Source organism: Ylistrum balloti, unplaced genomic scaffold (assembly GCF_031769215.1).
Source record: "Ylistrum balloti isolate Yb309-2 unplaced genomic scaffold, AGI_CSIRO_Ybal_v1 Utg369730, whole genome shotgun sequence".
NCBI classification, from domain to species: Eukaryota; Metazoa; Mollusca; class Bivalvia; order Pectinida; family Pectinidae; genus Ylistrum; species Ylistrum balloti.
In genome coordinates this window covers 64875-88038 of record NW_026781945.1, presented here as the reverse complement: position 1 = coordinate 88038, position 23164 = coordinate 64875, and the positions used below count along the sequence as shown (strand labels likewise).

Genomic DNA, 23164 nt, shown 5'->3' with positions numbered 1-23164 from the left:
TTCAGCCATGTTTAGTGATACAGACTCATCTGGCCTTTTGTTTACTCACTAAGTACAAAGTGTTTATCACATGGTAATTTTTTGTTTGTTGTTATGCTTTAATTTTGAACAAGTTCTCAAGAATCTAAAAAATGCCAAGGATCATAATATTGATAAACAACCAAGTGTGAGTAAAGGACTGACATTTCAAGGTCACCTTCCTGTTTGAGACAATATATCCCTTGATGCTTCAAGGTTTGTAAAACTGTCTGATAATTACATAAATATTTTTGATTGGTGAGTCAATAAAGAACAAACTATTTGATACAGCATACAGTTTAATTGTAATCAGTATATCCAGACATACAAGATTAACACATTTCTCTGCAATATATAAATAATGTATTGATCTGATAACATTAGAGAGGCCTGTATGGTCGGTATCACTGTAGTTATTGCATTTGATTACACAGAAATAGAAATCGTGTAGAATTTCAACAAGATTCGTGATTTACATTTATCCAAATCTCTTTTTATTAATGTTTTGTGAACTGTACTACCAAATACAGGTGACATATTTTCTTCCCTGTATCACAAGAGCCGAAGTTTGTGGGTTTCATTATGAAATTCATTACCATATTTATAATGCAATAAGACCTAGGGTCAACACATCACTATACACAGAGAAGTAGAGATGGTATATTCTGTGTGTACTTCCATCGAACAGCAATACATACAAAGAGGGCTTATTACCAGATAAATATAGTAAACTCTTGAAAATAATGTCCTTCTTTCACATGCTTACCCTTGAATAGGCATGCATGCTGTTACACTTTTATATAGCTTGGCAGACTGGAAATACCAGCAATAACAGTTCACCAACTTTTTCAACATTGTTCAATCATGTCATGTACATTGGAACATCTTTCTTGAAGGCAGATTTGAAAAAAAATGAAAATATCCAATATAATGTGCTTGAACAGCCCATTTGAATTTCCCATACAGTTGCAGAAGTTCTAACACATTTTAGTGCAATGCAGGTAGATCACAATTCAACGACCTCCAAAAAAGCCATATCAAAAATTAAATTTTGTGTAGTAATAAATTCAGTAATTGTCAGTCTATTCATTTATATTGCTGAAAGAGATGCACACAATATGCTTCAATTTTTTATGGAAATATAGCACATACTATATCTACTTTTCTTAACACTGAAGACATATTTAAGCATCTAACATTCAGTAAAAACATCAAACTAAAGCCATACTCTCCCAAATTATTGATTTATTATACAATATCAAACATGTTCTTTTCCTATAGATCTAAACTATTCTCATAAATGTACTTTTATCGGGTTTGAAAATTACTAAGACAAACAAAATCAAGTCCTGTTCTATAACACCTTGGATGTCTGCAAGTTCATTAATGCTGCATGGATTAAATGGTAGATTTGTTTGGTTTTTATGTACAGATGTATCATTTATCTAAAAAAAGCTCTGGTAAAGCTGATCTCTCACAATGGATTGACATTTTTATATGAAAATAAAGGAAGTGTTTTTAAGCAGTGAACTTTGAGGTGGCAATCCTGAGCAATATGAAAACATGAACTAATTAAAGGGCAAATTCAATTATGCACTTTATTCACAGTTGGGATATATAAGTCACAGAAATGCCACCTAAAAGCAGTTCACTGGTTGTGTATATTTATCATTTTCAAGTGTCATCTTGTTATAAAAGGCGATAACCTCAGTTTCATTTCATGAATATGATATTGGTAACACACAATTTTCATTGGTAGGTTACACCAGACTATTACCATTTAATTGTAAATATTTTCCAAAAACGATCGAAAATGTTTTTGTAAATCATATTACATACAACCCAGAACATATTAAGTGAAATTTAGTGAAGCAATCATTATTGGTTCAACATATTTATACAGACCATGAAAACAAACACAGAGACTTTGAATTTATCCTTCGAATGCAACATCCTTTTCATCATGTCCTTACCATTATTGTATTGTTGAACAGTCAAAATATCATTTTGTGTCCAAGAATTGTGTTAGTTTTCTTCAAATTTTGAATATTACGAAAAAAAGGAAACAAATAGAAAATGCCTCATTTTGTTCCAAATGTTTTAAAAAGGCACAAAAGGAATAAACAATGCTTAAAAGTCATTTGTTGAAAAAAATTGTGATGAGTAATTTATTCATTAGTGTATCCATTGTTGTATGCTTTATTTTGTAGTAAAAATAAAAACTAGTAGGTAACATTACATATTTTAATATTTAGCAATGCTTATCTTAGACTTAGAATTCAAACATCTGAGGTTTCATTGTTCAAAATCTGAACTACAGAATTACATTTGATGTATTTACAGCTACATCAATATCCACATTACAAGCACTGTTTCAAATCAACATATTTACTCAACATGTATAAATGATATGTCCATTTCAATTGTGAAGTACTAAAGATCTCCATAGTTACAAACAAATGAACAACAAGATTTTTTACTTACGAAAATTACAAATAAAAACGATATGATAAAACATATTCAATCTCATTTATTTCGGATGGAATCTATAGAAATTAGCATAGTATGTTACCATTACCTCAAAACACACTGGCCAATGTCAGTGGACAGGAAGGTTTAGAAAACCCAAAGAGAAACAACAATAAGACGTATGTATCAACTTCCTACATCCTGTCAAAGAAACCATACACATTTAATTCAAACTATGAAATAAAACATGTATATCACACTATTGACTGTTTTCATTATGTCTGATTCAAAAGAGATTCAGAGCGATATCATGATCATAACAGAAAGTGAAACAAATGTCATCATTGTTTAAATATTTGTTTGATTCCACAAATTTTATCCTAAATTTTGTGAAAATAGTTTCATAAAACTTAATTGATTTAATGAAAATATTATCCGAGTGTAGACAAGAAAATAATTTAATGTAAATCTTTATGAAAGAATTGTTCAAAAATCTATAAAAGGAGGCTGGTTTTATTCCCGATATTTCAATGATAACAATACTTGTCCATGTAGTATCATCTATTATCTTTGGAAGATTTAAAACAAAATTCATTTCTCAAAATAATAAAAAGTTACTTACAAAAAAGCTTTGTCTACACTATAATTTTGGAACATTTTAAGGAAAAATTCAAAGTTTCTGTTTCTCAATGATCTGAAAGGATGAAAAATTTACACAGCTTCGGAAACATTGTCTAAATAAATACAAAACATTCATTATTGTTCTGATACTTGTAAAAACATAAAAAGAAAAAAAAAAGGAGATGTAGAAGCTGAAGCATTCAATCACATTATGCAGTAAAACTACATGTAATCACAGAAAAAAATCTCACATTACAGCAATATGAATTAAACACATGAAAGGATAGAAGTGTAATACCTGACAAACAATTTTCCACCAAATTTGGTATGTTAAATATTCCAATAATTTAAAAAGTTTTGGTATTAAAATATTAATTTTACTATTTGTGTTACTATGCTCACATAAATTATTTCGCACTTATCAGTTGAAAAACTCACTGAAGTATGCATCAGAATTTCATCACACCTGTCAGTTATATAGGGTAAATGTGCCAAGTGTATCTTTAACATGTTACAAGTATATGCACTTAACATGTATTTGCATACAAATTCTCTTATCTAAAATCTAAACCTATATCTAATAGTCATAATTTGAGAAAGGAATGTAACTTGTTTTATTCTAATTATCACAGTAGATTTTTTTTCATTAATCAAAACAACGATTTTCATTTCAATTTTTTACCTCGCATCTCATTTTGGCTCACAATGTGCTTAGTAATTTGCTTAGCATATTAATTGAGAAATATTCTTTGTTTGTCACTATTTGCAGAAATAAAGTATCAAAATAACAAAAATGGACTGTCCTAATATCACATTAAGCACAATAAACATTATAATACATATCTGATATTACTGGAATATTGCAGTACACTTGTACATGTATTAACAATATGTCTGATGTGAATTAGCAAAGATGTTAGCAAATCTTTTATGAATAACCTTTATTGGTGTTATGGAGCTTTAGCAAATATATTTTTGTGACAAAAATAGCACTTCATTATAAACCTACTCACAATACATATCTTAAAAATAACAGAAGATATATCCTTTAAAAATACATCTGTATATAAAAGTAGATAGAGTAATAAACTGTATATTAGCACTTACCAATTATGATGAATCATATGTAAACCTAAACTGATATATGCGGAAAGCTGAGACAATTCCTAAATGACTGAAGTGTTGTACTAGTAAAGATGAGTGATTTTTGAGTCTCATGCTTCTTCTCAATTTTGAGAATCCTCTATATCTTTACGTAACTGGTTTCATCAGTATTGTGGAAACAATGCCCTGGATTTCTAAAAAAATCCGACAAAATTTACTGAAGCTCATTTTAACTGCATTTTTATGACAGGTGAAATACTTGACATCATGTACAGATAATCATGTTCAGATATACAATTCTGACAAATGAAACTATTCAGGCAGTCTATGTAAGTAAATAGGACATATTTACATAGATATAAAACTATTGTCTAAAATCAATGATTTCTGTTGCTATATCTGATTCTATTTTATCACTGGGAAAGTATATCAATATATTTCAGACAATGATATTGTTTTTAATGTTGTTTTATGTCTTTGATGTCTACATATAAAAAAATTGTCGTTTTATTGATTTTTTGTCATGCACCAAGACATTTGAATGGTGGTAAAATTTACATAATGATCTCTATATATAGATATTCAATGAATCCAACATATCATTTACAACATTTTATAAAATGTTTTATTGCATAATATATCTACTTAATGCATAAAATATTTTATTTAGAAACATCATTTTAATAAAAGAACTTATCTGGTATACAAAATTGAAAGTAATGGCCAAAAAACAGATTGACTCTAATCCAAACATGACTACTGTAAACGTACTTCATTTAGTGTATCTAGATTTTTGCACAATATCACATTTCAACAAACAAGTGCAATGATAAATTCTTGCACCAATAATAACTGCACCATATAAACCATTTACAGAAGTGACTATTAGTGCAATACTTTCAGTGCAAAAAGCACTAAAATAAGATTACCACTAAAATAAGTGCATTTACAGTATATAGGAGATGGTACAGAGGAAAACAGCTATAATGTACACTGATGGGTATTATTATTTCAATTAATAGCCTCCTAGGAAAATAACTGCTGGTGGATTGGGTCATTAAAAAGAGCCTGCACTGCCAATATATTTTCTGTAATAACTCTTTAAATGATGGAATAAGTTATTAAGTATAAGCAAGGTGATCAAATAATTGTCAAACCCGGTAATAAAAGCTGAAGAGTGATGAGGAAATACTCCGGTAGAAATCAGTATTCACATATCTCAATATTGCTATACAATTTTACAAGACACAGGATTTCTGCAATCAGATCTCATTAAAGAACAACATGATCACTAAACAATACACCAAGCCACGTGATTCATAAGTACATAATCCTAACTAAAAACTCACAATTCTCACATCTATGAAATCTGGAAAAAGATTTTGCACACGTATTGCAACAAACCCTAACATCATTTTTCCAATTTTGTCTTTATTACTTACACTTCTCTACACTAAGCCAGATTACTACAGTACTGGCAGGAAAGTTTCAGTACTAAAAAGTGGAGACAAGCTATTTTTGGGAGGTGTCCATTCATATAATTTTACCTGTCCAAGAAGCAATCTCAGTATTCAAAATGTAACAACTTTTCTACTGGAAATCTGAAACTAAAATTATTTCTCAAACAGACCAATATGAAAATAATCCATTCCTAATTGTAACATGATTTGGAAGCATTAGCAGTTTTATACAAACTCAGATCGGCTGAACACGAAGCGGCGTATTCTGGGAGATAAACAAATGCTTGTAGAAAAAAACATCACAGACTCATGATAAACCATACTTGAAGGGACTATGTAAACACATCCTAATAACACCACAAAGTGGTGATGATGTACTTTTTGCAAGACATTTGTGCTTGATTAATTTGACCAACTGATATCTAATTTTTTTTTTAAACTGGAATTCTTGCATAGCTAATCAAACAACATAAGCCAAAGCCACTCAAATTCACACTGCACTATTCAATGCCAATTTTGTACAGAATAACACATACCGGTAATCTTCTCATAAAAATTGGCATTTTCAGATAGATTCAAAACAAGCACTTGCTGTAAGGCCCAAAATATGTGAAATGGGCAGAAGAAAACAGTAGAATGTGACATCATTTCATAATAAACAAGCAAATCCCCCAAAATATGAATTACAATAACCTTACAGGGCAGTAACAAGGTGGTAGCTTATCACCAATCACTTCCGAATATTTTTTCATTATAATAAACATCATCATACAGATTTGATAAAACATATTTTCCAGATTATAAGCAGCATCTTTTTTCCTTGAGAGTTTATGTTGTGTGGAAGAAAATAAAATTGGCAGGATGAAAAAACAAGGAAAAAACAGGAAGCCACCATTACACCACTGCAATACAGTACTGAGGTTTTTACGAGTACCTGACTGTCACATGTTTATGACTGAAACAGATCCCAGAGAACCGTCATTTGCAATTTGATGATTTGAAGATTGAAATAAAATAACATTCTTGTAGATTTAATTAATCAAACCTTATAATATGAATCACAATAATATCTTCTGGACTTTCACAACTACTTCGAAGCCATAGCTAAAGTTTACAAAAGTACAGAATTTGTGTTATTCAATTATATGGGTTGAGAAATGTCTCCAATTAATTTTTTGCATATATTTTTCTTTAATAAACTAAACTTTTTACAAAAATCAATATACTAACAATAATTAGTTTCTGTTGGTAATAAAAAAAGTAATAAAATGCCACAAAACTAATTACCATAATCACTTTCACAATCAACAAAACTTGAATCCTTAAATTTTTTGTGTTGAGAGGTTATCCAGACCATGTAAGTCAAAAGATTGACTATGGTCTTACACAACAGTGAAGAGTGGAGATGAAATTGGATTAGTAAGGGAGATTATGTACCCATTACCAAACAAAATATACACCTACCCATACCACCCATAATTAAATACTGTATATATATATATATATACACATATATATACACACACAAATACACATATATTTACTGTTTATCAAATCTATGTTTGTTTCAATCGTCAACAAGGAAAGGGTTTAAAACAATGTGAAGATGCTTATAAAAAAACACTTGAATAGACGGCATCTGGCCTTTGCACAAGTGATTCCCTTCTTGTCACCAGTGATTAAATTTGAAACTTTGTACTTTGAACACAACCTTTCTGCCATGCAATGGACAGAATCCAGTGGAAAGAGGTTAATCAAAGACTGTAATAAACCAATGGTCAATCAAACATCTGTGTCACTACCTTTCTGGAATCCAGTAAACAACAGTTGAAACATTTGGGGAAACATGGAGACTAAACATTTGTATACATTAATTAACACACCATAACAAGCTAACGTTTACTTTACCCAACATACAAACACCATGCTAAAGGTTACCATGTATAACCTAGCTTTAACACAACAGCGGAACATATACCGCTACCTAGGAACAAAGTCTAACAATAATCACCTAGATATCATTTTCCTGTCGATCGTTCACTATCCTCTGTTAATGCTGTATCCTGATTTGGCTGCTGACTTGAGTCTGTCACATTATTTTCTAATTTGTTACTTTCATTATCATCCTCATCATCATCCTCATCAAATTCATCTTTCATCAACTGCTTGGCTAATTTAACAGCTTGAAATTCATTGTAGTGAAGCTTTCTCTTCTGCTCAAAAGCTTTCCTCACAGCTGTAATAAAAGATATTTAACATCAAATTAAGATGTTTCCAGGCAATATATGTAAAAATTCAATAATCAAGGACCACAAAATAAATCAAATGAAAGAAATTTCAATAGAATTCACACCTTCATCAGCAACACAAAGGAAATGTCATCACCAGGTTTACAGTATATTGTTCTTACTGCGATATGTCAATTACGAAACAGATGAAGTTAATAAAATACCCTGCTGGAAACTTAATTTGTGGGTTTCCCAAAGGAGAAATACTTCAATTAACTTACTAAAGTGAACTCTTATACCATATGAGAAAGCAAAACCACAGATAGCTTTTGTGTGCTTGGAGTATTAAGGAATAATGATTTACTAACAACCAATGACCAAAGGGGTTCCTTCTTGATGATAACTCCGTCTCACTCTTAAATGAATTCCTAATATGATTTGTTACATGTACAGTTGAAACTTGTATTCCAAAACTTCAAGGGACTGTGGAAAATATTTTGACTCATTCAAATTTCATATTTAGGTTGATGATATCAGTTTTCTAATGTTGATTATGGTACAGGTTACGACTGCACAGTGCTCAGGTGTAAAAACAGCGTAATTTAATCTGTTATTTGAAATGGCAGTAAATTGACAAAAACAAATAGATTTGTACTTTGTCGTTTTCTTGATTGTTCATCCAAATAACAAAACATGTAATAACAATACCGACCGACCACATTTGTACCCACTTCATTCTGTCCTGCACACATGTGCACCTACCTCTTGTCAAAGCACATATAGATCATATATCTTATGTCAATAAAACAAAACTAAAATTTACTTTTGATATGGTACTAAAACCGATGTATGAAGCTACAAATCATATTAACATGACTTTACTATGAACAAATAAACATATGGAAAAAGTTTTTACCTGTTATAGTAAACATTATACAAGCACTGGACTTAACAAATCACGCACAGATATAGACTCTAGCAATTAAAGATACTTTCAGCACGGCATTGTCCAAACACCAAATCTAGCAACATACCCAGTAACAGTTCTAAGTAAACAAGCACAATAATTAGTTTCTATCGGAATTGTAGGGATCAGATTTGGTCAAAAAGGTGGTACTTGTTAGACTGTTTTGTTTTTATTATTCCTCAATATGCACGCAACCAAGCTTGTCTTGTTTTGGCATGCTTCTTGTTATTGCTACACTGATTAAGAAGCCAACAATTCTGGGAATTAATCATCAGAGACCAAGTGTTGTGTGTACGATGCACCAATATGCTGTAATTAGCCGTGTGTTACACACAAGTGTATGCATTGACTGATTTTTTCAGAAGACATGTTGATGTTTTGACAGTAATCAATTTTGAGACAACAAATGACTTTTCTCTTGCTTTACAATTGAAGGGGCTGTAAAATCACTTTGACTCAAAAGAAATTTTGACAATGAAAATTGAAGACATCCAAACTAAAATTACAAAGATAAAGAAGGAAAATAATCCAGACATGGAAATTATTTTGCATCAAACAGAATTTGACTCGTGTGATTTTGAGATCACGAGTTTCAACTGTATTTAGGAAAAAAAACAAAACAAAAACTCAACTACAACATTTGTTGTATATATATCCTACGCCTGTATCAAATGAAAATGGATTGTGTTTCATTTACACACAACAAATTCTTGGTTCCTTCTCAAAAACATTTGATCCTACATCTTTTTGAGAAAGAAAATTAGCTTAAGACTTACATATTCTGCAATATACTAGAGCAGCTAATGAGATACATAATATTTCAAAATACTGAAACTTATCAGACCTAATTCTAAACAAAACCTTGCCTTCATATGTATATACCATTAGATGTATTTATGGCCATCACGAAGATATTCTGTTAACTATCTATCTATCTATCTATTGCAATGTTCAATATCTTCACCTTGCTGTTCTGGATTTTCTGGTTCTTCGTCATCAGACGATTCTTCTTCTATAGAAGCATGACTTCTAAGCACAGTGGGATTAATGCCTTCTTCATTTAATCTGGAAACAACAAAGATATTAAGGAAAACAATTAGCTACTTTTGTGAAAAAATGAGATCAATTGCACCTATATAGTTCACCTTTTAATCAAACTCAGACTACAGGGTAAGCTACATCGTCCATTTTTCTTTGAATAACAACAAATCTACAGGTGCTGTGGAAATACTTTATAAATTAATGGAAGAAATTTTATAAAATTTTTATTTATGAATCTTGAACTTTATTTCCATCAACGATGGGGTTGATATCTCATTTCTGAGATATTTCTAATGAGCAGGGATCTAAATTTATGTTATGTAAGGACTAAGTCTACAGAATCTGGCAGAGTTCTGGTCGGGGAACTTTGTTAAGAACTGTGTGATTTTTTTTATCTTTGCTATAAACAGTGTCATCTGGTTAATGTTTACATTGGAATATGTCTATATACCCCATTAGCAGAATTTGTAACAATTCCATGCCATTACAAACTACAGTTACAATGAAAAATGTCAGTGACATAATTCAACGAAATTTATCATTATGTGACAGTGAAGTGTCAATCTACAAAACTCAGACGAGTTAAATAATCATGACACAAGGTAGAAATGTCCAAAACAGTAAGAATAACAAATATGGAATACAGATTATTTCAAATGAATACTAAACATCTATCTAATTATTAATAGAGGATTGAAAACTTGAGAGCAATGTTGAATAATATGGCACTAACTTTACATCAGACAATCAAAGTTAGGAACTTGTTTAATAAAATAAACTTCATCATTTAACCTTGAAGCGATCGTCTCCGCATTCAGCTCAATCTCTTTTTCACTAATGCTGCTGCGTCTCTGGTGTGTCTCCCCATCCTCATCTTCAGGGTCAGAATATTTGCTGTAAGGTGTGAGTGGTTCATCTATCTTCATGTGGCCATAATCTTTATCTGCAGGATGATGTGTGGCCAATATATTCATCTCATCCCATGTCATCTCTTTCCTTCCATCCCTAGGTGTGGTGGTGACGCTGGAAAGTATTTAGTAGTTATCTTAGTACACATGATAATAATCTGTTAAAAGATCACTGCTTTTGAGTTCAGAAAACTGAAAAGTAACACTGCTTACAATTTTTTTTCTTCGTTTTTTGCTTCTTTCTAAAGCAGGTCTCTAAAAACATTTACAAAGTAACAATTTAATTGGATTAGATTAAGAAGCAATGACTCAACCAACAAGCACTATACAATATTATATAAAGACTAAATTTTGCTGCAATCCTACAACTCCACATAATATTGGCTCTGAAAAAACCTTGACATCAAAAAATATCCTACAACTCTATATCAAGATCCTTCTTTGGTACATAGTATATATATACCCCATCCCAATCCTGTAACACATTAATAACCAGTGGGACGGTGTTCATTTATGCCACTTATATACAGATTAGATTACAACAGATATGGTTTGTGACACTGTCATCCAGGACCATCAATAAAGACACGAAAATACTGTCACTGAAACAGAGAATTGTATGTAGCTGCTCCATAAATCCTTATACGTATCCAAACAAATAAGCACTTAACAAAATGGACCAGGTGGCTGGATTACAGGTAAAATGCAAAATTACTGTTTGTTCTAATATCTTACACCGATTTTTACATGGCAGAGGCCAAGTTTGAACTTCTTTGAGTTTGCAGTGATGCACTACAACTGCAATCGAAGTACTAGAATTACTATAAACAAACATTTCTGTAAAGTATAAATAGACATTTGAGTTAGAAATGTGATTTAGAACATGTATTAAACACAGATGTATTATGGTTTTAACCTTTGGAAGTTGGCTGTGTAGTTATTGAGACATCTCTAGATTACTCAACTGAAATTCAACAAGACAATTTGGCAATTTACAGTCACCCACCAACACACTGCTTACAAAGGTGAACACATACCCCTACACCAAGTATGAGGTTTCTATGATTAGCAGTGTAGGAGATAAAGCCTAGACAAACTTTTTCTTCAATGTAGGTCAAAGGTAAAAATATAGGTCAGAATGGCTTCCTTTTACTATGTTACACAACACCTCAGGAAGGTGAACCCATAAACTAAGTATGAAGTTCAAGTGAATGGTAGTGTTTGACAAAGTGCCTGGACAAACATTTTCTTCAATGTTGGTCAAAAGTCAACATATAGGTGAAAGTGACTTTCTTTTGATACATTATACACTGCCTCGCCCAATAGACCATACACTCTTAAGTATGAAGTTCCAGTGACAAGTAAAGTGGGAGCTCAGAAAAACTTTTTTTCAATGTAGGTCAAAGGTAAAAATGTACCTCAGATTGACCTACTTTTAATCCATGACACACTGCTTTACAAAAGTAAACTCATACAATAAGTATTAAGTTCCAGTGACTAATAGTGTGTAGAAATTTGAGCATGGACAAACATTTTCTTTGATGTAGGTTAAAATTCAAATATAAGTAAGAGTGACCTATTGTTTACATTCTACACACTGTCACACAGTGGTGAACCAATATTGCAAGTTTACAGTTCCTGTGATTAGTACTATAGGAATTAGTGCCTTAACAATTTCCATTTTCTTTGATGTAGGCCAGAGGTCAAAATGTAGGTCAGAATGACCTACTTTTAATACATGACACACTGTCTCACCAAATGTTTAGTTGAAGTATATATGAGAGATTCTAAACATATTATTTATGAGACTTGCTAATGTTAAACAATACATAAATGAGAAAAGTCACAAGTAAGATTTCAAGCAATGTTTTAAATGTGCTAGGTCTTGCAGTTTATAAAAAGATATAATAAATTTTCAAAGATGAACCCTTTCAGTTTTAAAATCACTAGACATCACTGGTGTGTTTAAACAAATTTGATCCATGTGACCCTGAATATGTTTAAAGATATTGTTTGTAGACTTTGTACAACTGATAAAATTCCTGTAAGCTTTTTTGTTAGTAAGTAATAAGAAGACTTAGTTAGAGGGTTTCATCTGCATTGTATAAGTTGACTCCCAAGAACTAAACAATGAGTTTATGTTCATTCTTTTCCAACACTAAATCTATTTGTAGAGTTGAAATTTTCAAGCAAGATGCCTTATAGACCTATATTGTTCATCACTTCTACAGCTGTCAAGAAAAGACCAAAATATCCTTGACCTGTGCCTTGAAAGAGAACTGAAGATATTCAATATAATATACCTCGGGTACAATGAAAAGTTTTCCTGGAAATGTGCCACCAGCTAAATACCTTACCTGGAGATGTCAAGATCATTTATTTGAACAAACTTGTTAGCCCTTCTTCATAAAAATGTTTTTACTTTAATCTTTAAAGTGAACATTTCTTTCTATAAATCCATTATAAAACCACAGCATCTTGCGAAAAAGGGTCAAAGAATTATTCTGCCTCATCAGCACCTATAAAACCAATTATCTAGTAATACAAACATGTAATGGTACAAGAGCTTTTCCCCTCTTTGTATTTGTTCCATACAAAACACATTTCATATCAGATACATTCAGATTTGAAGGCTAGTTTTACTTATAGCAGTCAAAAGTTCTAAAACAATGCCAGATTGACCATGATCAATAATTGTCATTAACTTTTCAAATGATCCATTCTTTTGTGATGCCCTTTTAATTGATTGACAGTGAAATATTCTACTTTAACTAAACTCTATATAATTGTATATCATTATATTTACATACATGATTGAAATTTTGCTTATGTCATAACCTTTCTCTTTTATGTCACTCAGAAGTTTTAAGGGAAAAAGTTGACTTAACAAAGACTAAGCTTGAAAGTGTTATTTGATACATGTTATTGGACATGTGATAAAGTATGTTGGCATAGATCCTTGAACATTTATAACAGGTTTCAGGAATACAATAAGACAAGATTTTTTTTTGCATAAACATTGAAAACTTATGTTTTACCTGGAAACTTCTTTGTGTAGGTAGCGTACCACTGCAATCTTTTTCATTCTGGGTACACATGCTTTAGTTTTGTTAGAAAACAATCTAGGTATAGGTTAGCAGATAACATGTTTGGTAGATGATTTGCACTCAAACAGTGCAATATCACATCTTGCTATTAGAATATGTTGTGTGTTGGAGGGAGACATAAATAGGTCTCTAGACCTGCTTATGCCAGAGTCTTCACCTACACACGAACAGCTAGCAATACCAGATAGATATCACAGTTTATCTAGATGTCTCTGGGTTATTATAGGTTAGTTGAAAATAGCAATAAGAGGTTTTCGTTTGATAACAAAGTCCTTGATTTTCATAAGAGGAATCTTAAAATTCTGCACAACGCTATGAAGGCCAAAGCTTTCAAGTCACTAGTGCAACCCAAACATGAGCATGGTACTTGCGTATGGGATCTCCACACAAATTGTAGTATTAACAAAATTAAAATAATTCCAAAACATGCAGCCAGATATACCATACAAGCAGCGTGTCAGGAATAACTGAACATAGTTTTATGTTAAATCTAAACATATATATTCTCTCAACGTCCCCAGTGCACTCCAGGTAATTTTCTTTGCAAAGCAGGTCTGGAGAAAGAAGTCTATCACAAACTATCAAATACTGCTATAAATTTAATATTTTATATAACACATAGTCACAGATTAAGTTTTTATATCACAATTCAATTCTAATCGCATCACATCGTCTGATCTTTATCCACATGCACCTATGGATTGGAACCCCAAAGTCAGGGAATGAGCACCCTCATAATCATAACAAATGAGCCAGCTGATTATGGTGTGTTGTGTCTACGATGTTATTCTAGGTCACGATACCAAAATAAGTTTTTAGTATACACATGTTAAGATTAACAGTAGCGGATATCTATTTCTTACTAAATTGGATCTGGTTTGTCAAAACTGGAAGACGATTTAAGGATCCCCTTCATCGGCTTCCTCTGCTGGGAAGCCATCTTCGAAGCTAATGATATGACTAGAGGGTCTGTCATTTCATTGGTCGCTGGATGGGATTAAAATCCGCACAATTTCTCCCATAAGTGAGTGTGTTGCCTTATTTCTAGTATGAGGACAATAACATTATTTACTTATCAGATAATATAGTTAAAAATTTTATGTTGGAGTTTTAATTTTCTTTGATATTAAGATCCAATTAATGAAGACCATTTTCTGCACCTCAGTCTAAAACACTTCACTTCCGGTTACAACTGAAATCGAAACAAACTTCGTCTTTGGATTCTCCGACTTTATTTATGATGAGACAACAAATCAGTCAATTGTCACATGAAGGTTTGTACACTGATTGATTAATCACTTTTAACACGTCATATAGAATCTTCAAAGTGGAAGTATGACCAAACTGTAATAGCAAAATAGATGAACCTAAACTTTGTTTACATTTTTCCCAGTTCTGAATACTGACATTTGATTACCTTCTGCAGACAAAAGTGTCATGTAAAAAGAAAATCCTGTGATCACGAGGCTATGGTGATACAAAAAAATTGTCTACGTGAACGGCAGTCAGATTGTGATAATTTGACGAGAGCGTTTGATGACAACTGCCGTTAAATCGGTCAAACGACCACAAAATAAAAATAGATTATTTCATAAATAGCTATGATGCAAATAAAAGTCACCTGGCCAGTGCTCGAACACTAAACACCAGAATACTTGTCAGTGATTTCAAATATTGTTGTATTAACTTCAAAGAGACATTTATAAACACTTTCAGCAATATTATAATCACATGTAGTTGTTGTTAAACAACACCTGTGTAATGACAGATATTGATAGATGTCAGAACTTGTGCTTGTACACCCCATTTAAAAATCAAATATTTACAATGTTATTGTGATGACTTTCAATGTAATATTTTTCAAACCTTCCTTCACAAAAACCACAAAAGACTCTTTCTAAATGGATAATGTAAAATTACATAAGATGAAAGAAATGAATAGAATAGAAGTTCGTTTAACACAATGAGTAGAAGATTTGAGTGTGACGTTTTGATAACTATTTTATGGTCACATTCATCAGACAAATGACGAATGTGGAGCATACTAGCACAGACACATAGTGTACAGCTGTACTATAATCCTATGTACACTAAGGATGAAAATGGTATGATGAGATGTTAAATAAATTAAAGTCACAAGATGGTAACAATGTACTGTAGACGATTTGGCTACACTTTGTCAAACACTTGGTCATAGAATTGTGAGAGCCTGTGGCCCCCACTCGTCTTTGTTTAGTACTGGCCTGCTACAACATAATCGGATGCATCCTTAACGAGCCGTCTGAGAAGGTTGTTTACTCTGTTGACTGTTTTGTAATTTTCTCTGTCAATGATATGATTTTGCTGTGTAGAATGATCTGTAAGTACTGATTTATTAATTTTGAACTGAGAATGTTTTCGATCTGATCTAGTGATTTTTTTTTCTTTTTGTGATTTTGTATCTTTCTGGTGTTCATGAAGTCATACCCTGAATCCCCTACCTGTTTCTCTGAAACACAATGCATCACAGTTCTTGCATCCAATTTTGCAGCAGTTCTTTATATTTGAATTGTATCACATTTAGAATAGACTCCCAAAACTTTGGTTATTAAGGTTTAGCTGTGAACATGGTACATCACAACAATGAACTACTCTTTTTTTCCAGACTATGAAGCAAATACTGCTGATGCTAGTAGATTGGTAGACCAAGACTGGCTACAGTAGTTGACAATATGCAGGGTCTGTCTAGACAGAGAAGTGAGGAGAACAGAGTGCTCTGTGGGTCCTGTCCTGACGAGCAGTGCCAGGCCAAGTTGTTTTTTCCTGCCTATGACAAGAGTGTGGAATGCACAGGCTGTGGAAAACGACACGAGCAGACATCACTTCAGAATATTGCTGAAGTAACTAATCCTAGTGTAGCATTACACAACATTTTGAAAAACATCCTCTTAGGAAATGTGAAGCCAAAGAAAGGAACTGATGATGTCAAAGTTTTAGGCTTATCAAACTATGTCTGCAAATCTATTTCTCCAATTTTGACACATTATGGAATGGACAAGAGAACTGGAAAGGCTATACTTTTGAGGGAGCTTTCACAACAAGATATTTTCAATTGTGGAAAAATTCTTGGTGATCGTGCTTTCCTCATTGAGGAAGAGAACTTGGAGGTGATTGGATATGGGAGGGACAGGTCTGGAAGTGTTAGATATTTAGCAGACATTCTGAAAGAAATCAAGCTCTACAATGACAACGAAGAACGCCTTGTCCCTATACATGCTGATGGAGATGGACATTGCCTTGTACATGCTGTTTCCCGAGCTTTGGTAGGCAGGGAATTATTCTGGCATGCTCTACGACTGAATTTAAGCGACCATTTCCAGAAAGATTTGTCAAGATACAAGGAACATTTTAGAGAATTTATAGACATCGATGAATGGGACTCAATTATTAGGGAATGTGACCCAGACTTTATTCCTAGTGATGGAGAGCCATTGGGTCTCCGAAACATTCATGTGTTTGGTTTGGCTAATGTTCTACATAGACCTGTGATTCTTTTGGATTCTTGTCTTGGCATGCAGAGCTCAGGGGATTATTCTGGTAGGTTTAGACCATTTATATACAGTAAAATGAACAACTGCCTGAAATTGACAAGTGATCAGATATTTTCTCTTCTTTATACTAGCACCCTCCCCTCTTAAAAACATGACATGATTAAATTCAAAACTGAATTGTTTCTTTATCAAACTTGTGTCAGGTGTTTTCCTGCCAGCTTTGGTGGAGCCTGAAGCCTGCAGAAGCCGAGATGGTACACTCAACAAACCACTGTGTATTGCCTGGAGCAGTTCAGGACGGAATCACTACATTCCTCTCGTAGGAATCAAAGGTCAGAGGTCATTCTTAGGATGCAATTCATTTGAAATTGAAACTTTAACTTTAATCTTGTGAAGTGATTAATGTTTAATTTCATGTAAGAGGACAAACATTAAGAAAACTTATTTGTATTCAAAATATAATGAGATAATATTTAGATGATGAAGTAGCTCATGATTATTAAATGATAAGATTAGATTTGGGTTTGTGATATGAAATCATATGTCTTCCTACTTTTGTAGGTGATAAGTGTGGTATAAATGATTATTTCAGGAAGGAAGCTGCCTAACCTGCCCAGATCTATGATCCAGCGAGCTTGGGGAGTTCCTTCAGATTTGATTGATAAATACATTGAGTTTGACCATTCAGGACTTTGTAGAATAGGAGGTGACAAGTGTTTATCAGTGAGTTGATACTTATACAGTAGGTGATGTCAAATCTGCACTGCAATGGTATAAGTTTATCCATTGTTTTAGTAAAGCAACAGAATACTTTAATATATTTAAAAGAAGAACATTTGGGGGAGAATTTCTTAAATAGCATGAAATCACATTTGAAGACACAAAAAAGAATAATGCTTGTTATGTATTTGTTAGGTTACCTGAGCCAATGGCTCATGCTGACTTATGCCATCACCATGAATTGTCAGTTGTCATGCATTGCCCCTTTTAACACTTAACTTTTCAGATTTTCAGCTTTTCATACACCCGTCATTGAGGGGTCATATTATGGTATACCCTGCATTGTTCGTCCATCTGTCCGTTTGCTAACATTTCCTTGTTAGCCCTTGTAAGGGCCCTGCATCGAGATACTGGTGCCCTATAGTAATTGGCTTGTCTGTCTGTCTGTCAGTCCATTTGTTTCTTTTTTGGTTTTTCTACTGTATTTCAAATGCTGTTGGGCCAATGGCACTCATACTTTATGCCAAGTCTCCTTGAAGGAAGTGCTTGCTTGGGGTATGTAGCTTTTCATCTCCCAAGATTAAAGGTCGAGGTCACTGTTGCTATAAATAGAAAATCAGCTTATGCTCAACAATATCTAGAGTTGTATTTGGCCACATGCACTCAGATTTTATCCACTATTATCTCAAAGGAAGTGCTGGTTTGATTAAGCTTTACATGTCCAGAGGTCAAAGGTCAAGGTCACTTGCTAAATGTAGAAAATCATTTAATTTTAACCATTTTTTTTAAAAAAGTTTGTTTCTGTGGTATAAGTTTAGTTTCCTTGGGCCTATCCAGCGAAAACTTCATATAGTGCTCCTTATTGAAATGTTTGTATGGGATTGCTTTTCAACTTCAAAAGTCAAAGGTCAGTCAGTTTTACTATAAATAGAAAATCAGTTTTTATGTGATAACGAGAATTCGCTTTCGCCAATCTAACCCAAACTTTTTACAGTACTTCCTTACTGAAAATGTTTGCTCAGGATTGCTTTACCAATTGAAGATCAAAGGGCAATGTCACTGTTACTATAAATAGAAAAATTAGTTTCCCAGTGATAACTCAAATTTGCATTAGCCAATCAAAGTAAAACATCATACAATGCTTTCAGATTGCTTTTCATCTTCGAAGGTCCAAAGTCATGGTCACTTAAACTGTAAATAGAAAAATCAGTTTCAATGTGATAACTCAAATTTGTGTAGGCCAATCAAAGTCAAACATCATGCAGTTCTTCTGGATTGCTTTTCTGCTTTGAAGATCAAATTAAATTTTAAAAAATCAATTTCTCTGAGATAACTCAAGTTTTTTTTGGCCAAAACAATCCAAAAACTCATACTGTGTGTGTCTAAGGGTGAGTTGATGCAGGGGGGATTTCCTGCCACAGGTCCTTGTCAGTGTTCTAGTTATCTATACATTTTTGACAAAAATTTATATTTTCATGTCCAGAGTATAACTTTGAATGCATTTAAACTAGGATAGTAAAACGTGGTGTATACATTGATCATACAAAGACAATATGCCAAATTTATTGTCCTTTACCCCTCAGTTACAGTACTATTGCCATTTGTTATAAAAAAATTCTTGGCCAGAGAATAACTTGCTAGCATTAAAACTAGGGTAAGGAAAGTTAGTGTATGCATTGATCATACAAAGAGGTTGTGCATTGTATCAAATTCAAGGCCTGTGGCCCCTTATTTAGTTATTGCCCTTTGTTAAAAATTTGCTTTTGCTTTTATTAAACTAGGATAATGAAATATGATGTATTCATCAGTCATACAAAAACAAGGTGCAAAGTGACCTTTTGATGAAACAATATTTTCAAAAAGTTATTGTCCTTTGTTCTTTTCAACATTCTGATTTTGTCTAGATTTCTTGTCAGTTTTCCAAACATCTCTTGAAAACTTGGCATGCTCTATTTGATAAAAAAAAACATGGTACTCTTGAAATTTGACTCAATAACACTATTTCAATATTTGTATTCTTTTTGATAAAAAAAGTAAATATTTCTTAAGAATATTTCTTATTTAAATGAATTCTGATCATAGGCATCAATTTATAAAGGGACATCAAAATTTCAAAATTTGTTGTCCTCATCCCCTTAGGGATCTCTTCTTGGAGACATAACTGAAATAAGTCCTTGATACGATTGTGATCTTGAAGAGTAGCTCTAGCAAATTTTCAAAATTCTTGGTCTCTGAATGTACTGTTCATCTGTCTTGAGTATGGCTGGTTTTGGCAGAGCTTAAATGCAAAAACAGTAATAAAATGCCAATGGCTTGGAACTGTAACCCTTTTTTATATGTAAAAGTAGGTAGGAGTGATAGCAAGACTGTTTTGGAGCAAGCTGCAACATAATTGAGTCCAAGGTCAGAGGCGTTTAGAGGTAGTGAAACTGCCAATTCTCTCCAAAACCATGAAATTTTTTCATAAGCACATGCTTAAGAAATATTAAGTCTAGCTCACTTGGTCCATAGACTGATGATCCTATGTCATGTGTGGCATTCGTCATCTCAACTTTTTACTAAAAACTACTACTTATCATGAACAACTGAACAAATTTTTACCAAATTTTGTCAGAAGCATCCTTGGGGGAAGAGGAACCAAGATTGTATAAACATTTGTTCCAGACTACCTTGAGACGGGAGGGGTAGGGGCACTTAATAGGGGAAATAGAGTAAATGCTTACAAATCCTACTGCTTCCGTAGGAAGTTATGGATATTACTCAAATTTGGTCCGAGGCATTCTAACTTTGAGAAAAATCAATTTTGTGAAAACGGTATGTCTTGGCCCCCTTTGGAGGGAGGAGTGCAGCCCAAAAGGGAAATAAAGCAAATTCCGTAAAATTCTACTCCTGCTGTAGGAATGATTGGATTTTTCTAAAATTTTGTCTCTGAAGTATTCTCAGATGAAGGGAAATCAGTTCTGCATGTATTGGGGATCCCAGCCCCCTGGGGCAGGACGGATGAGGCCCATTAGGGGAAATGTAAGTTCATAAAACCCTTCTTTCATACAAGGATATTGTCCAAGTTTGGTCAGAAACAGTTTTTTGAATAGTGAATCTTACTACTGTTTAACCACAAGACCACAACCTTATAAGTAAATTATTTCAGAAATTATATGAAATTCTTTTTTAAAAGACTGAATAGCTAAATTAGCCCGATGGGTGATGCAGGCCCTGTGGGCCCTTTGTTTATGTCTCATAAAAAAACCACATCCTTAACCAACATTTTATCTGAAAGCCACATTTAAGTTATTTATGGGTATGACAGTTTTAGTTGATATTCAACTACACAGGGATTTGACATCTTTGCTTCTTGAACTCAGGTGGACCATTGTGTCTTTGAATTGGTGTGTACTAGATCACAATACATGTATATGTGTAGCACTTGTTCAATAACTTGATAACATGCTAAATAAATGCAGACTCTTAAATGGTTTTCCATTGTCTTGGCTGATTACTTTACAATTTAGATGTACTTCATAAGTTTCATAAAAATCAGAGGAAAATATCTGTCACACACTCAACTAAAAAATGTTCAGTTTCATACTAAATGATTGGTAACTAGTAAAATTAATTCCGTTCCGTACCGATTCAGAATAATCACATAGGAACTTCATTGTTCGAGAGATTTTGGTAAAACTTTACACAATGATCAAGAATGAGTATACAACATTGTGTTTGAGGAGCCCATGGTCAAGGCCAAGATTGCTCTTGCAATGTGTAATCATCAACTGATTAAATTCAAACACATCATCTTGGCATTAGGGCATTTATGTCTTACTGTCATTTTCTAATTGTTTTAGCTGTAAATTTGTGTGTCATTTAATGTTGCTTTTCATGATGGCACAATATATGTCATTGATACACAGTATAGATATTTCATATTTCTTTACAGTAGTGAGACATAGTGTAGCATGACAATCATATACTTGTGGAAAATAAGAATTCCTTGATAGAACTTCTTGTCAAGTTTGTCAAGAAAATATCACATTTGTTTCCTGTAGGACAAGTACATTCGTCAACTGGTGTCAGCCATGGATGAAGTGTTTATACAGAAGAATGGAGTCCCTCCTCAGCTGGTGGCTGATGTTCACCAGTTCCTGTACAAATCTTCAGGTACATCAAACACAGGCTGATAACATTTAAAGCACCAGAGACTGTGAAGGTTCATTTGAATCAATTTCACACAATTATTGAAACTATAAATGGTATCCTTGGATGTTATAAAAAGTATCCTTATGTAGACTGATACTTATGCTTTAAACATTTGAAAAATGATAGATCTCACAATACAAGTGAAAAAGAATTGATTTTGAGATTTAGAAAAAAGTTTCTTTTACCCAAATGCTTCGGAGATGCCCCCTTTGATAACGATATCTTTTGGTCGGTGTATCTAAGGAATTGGCAGTTATTTTAGTCTAAGCCTTACTTGGAAATGAGTATGGGCATCCCAGGGTATGAAAAGCTTGCAACCTGTGACTGGTTATCATTTCATCATTGACTACCTGAAATAAAACCTTAAAAGAGTACACTCCTTTAAAGCACAGCGAACTTCCCATAATCCATCAAATATATCATGAAACACCTACATGTGCACTAAACTCAACCAATTTTACTTTGTCGCTGAGGTGCTTGAAAATGTTAGATAACAACACTGTGTGAAAATTTGACCAGTGAGGTTTTTTTTTTTAAGGAAATAAATAAATAGTAGAGCTTATAACACAGGAATTTATTTCTGTATTCTGGAAGAACATGGTAGAAGCATACTGATTTATTTTTATCTCAAGATGAAAGTTTTTAACTTGCATTGTCAGCTTTAACCAGTTTTTAACAAACATGTCACTGCCTCACAGTCAAATACAACATATATGAAATTAAATAATGTTGAATTAAATGGATCCTGTGAATTGTTTTTAAAAATGATCCATAGCGAAAGTTAAGATGAAACCTAC

The 23164-nt window shown here is 32.9% G+C and overlaps 2 protein-coding genes across 3 annotated transcripts in view; one reads left to right on the top strand and one right to left on the bottom strand.

Moving 5' to 3' along the window:
* Positions 1-299: 299 nt before the first annotated feature.
* On the bottom strand, positions 300-14863 carry LOC132565626 (protein phosphatase inhibitor 2-like). Of its 2 annotated transcripts, XM_060230273.1 has the most exons (5): positions 14787-14863; positions 10701-10931; positions 9832-9932; positions 7684-7908; positions 300-6627 (listed from the first exon to the last, which is right to left on the bottom strand). In XM_060230273.1, the coding sequence occupies exons 1-4, from the start codon at positions 14861-14863 to the stop codon at positions 7691-7693; spliced, it is 627 nt and encodes a 208-aa protein (XP_060086256.1). In that variant the 3' UTR covers positions 300-6627; positions 7684-7690. The 2 variants fall into 2 exon arrangements, with proteins under 2 accessions (XP_060086256.1, XP_060086255.1); XM_060230272.1 differs by having other exon boundaries at positions 300-7908.
* A 252-nt stretch (positions 14864-15115) lies between these two features.
* LOC132565656 (deubiquitinating protein VCPIP1-like) overlaps positions 15116-23164 on the top strand; it is a 31428-nt gene continuing 23379 nt past the window's right edge. Inside the window, exons 1-5 of the mRNA XM_060230352.1 lie at positions 15116-15197; positions 16568-17499; positions 17657-17785; positions 18046-18176; positions 22217-22328. Of these exons, the coding sequence (XP_060086335.1) occupies positions 16635-17499; positions 17657-17785; positions 18046-18176; positions 22217-22328 (1237 nt within the window). The 5' untranslated portion in view covers positions 15116-15197; positions 16568-16634. The remainder of the gene's footprint in view (positions 15198-16567; positions 17500-17656; positions 17786-18045; positions 18177-22216; positions 22329-23164) is intronic.

Coding starts and splice junctions, on each gene's coding strand:
- LOC132565626 (XM_060230272.1), bottom strand. CDS start 14,863: ATGGCTTCCCAGCAGAGGAAGCCGATGAAGGGGATCCTTAAATCGTCT. Junction 9,933..10,700: donor GCGGAGACGATCGCTTCAAG/GTTAAATGATGA, acceptor TGTTGTTTCCAG/ATTAAATGAAGAAGGCATTA. Junction 7,909..9,831: donor AGAAAATCCAGAACAGCAAG/GTGAAGATATTG, acceptor CTTTTATTACAG/CTGTGAGGAAAGCTTTTGAG.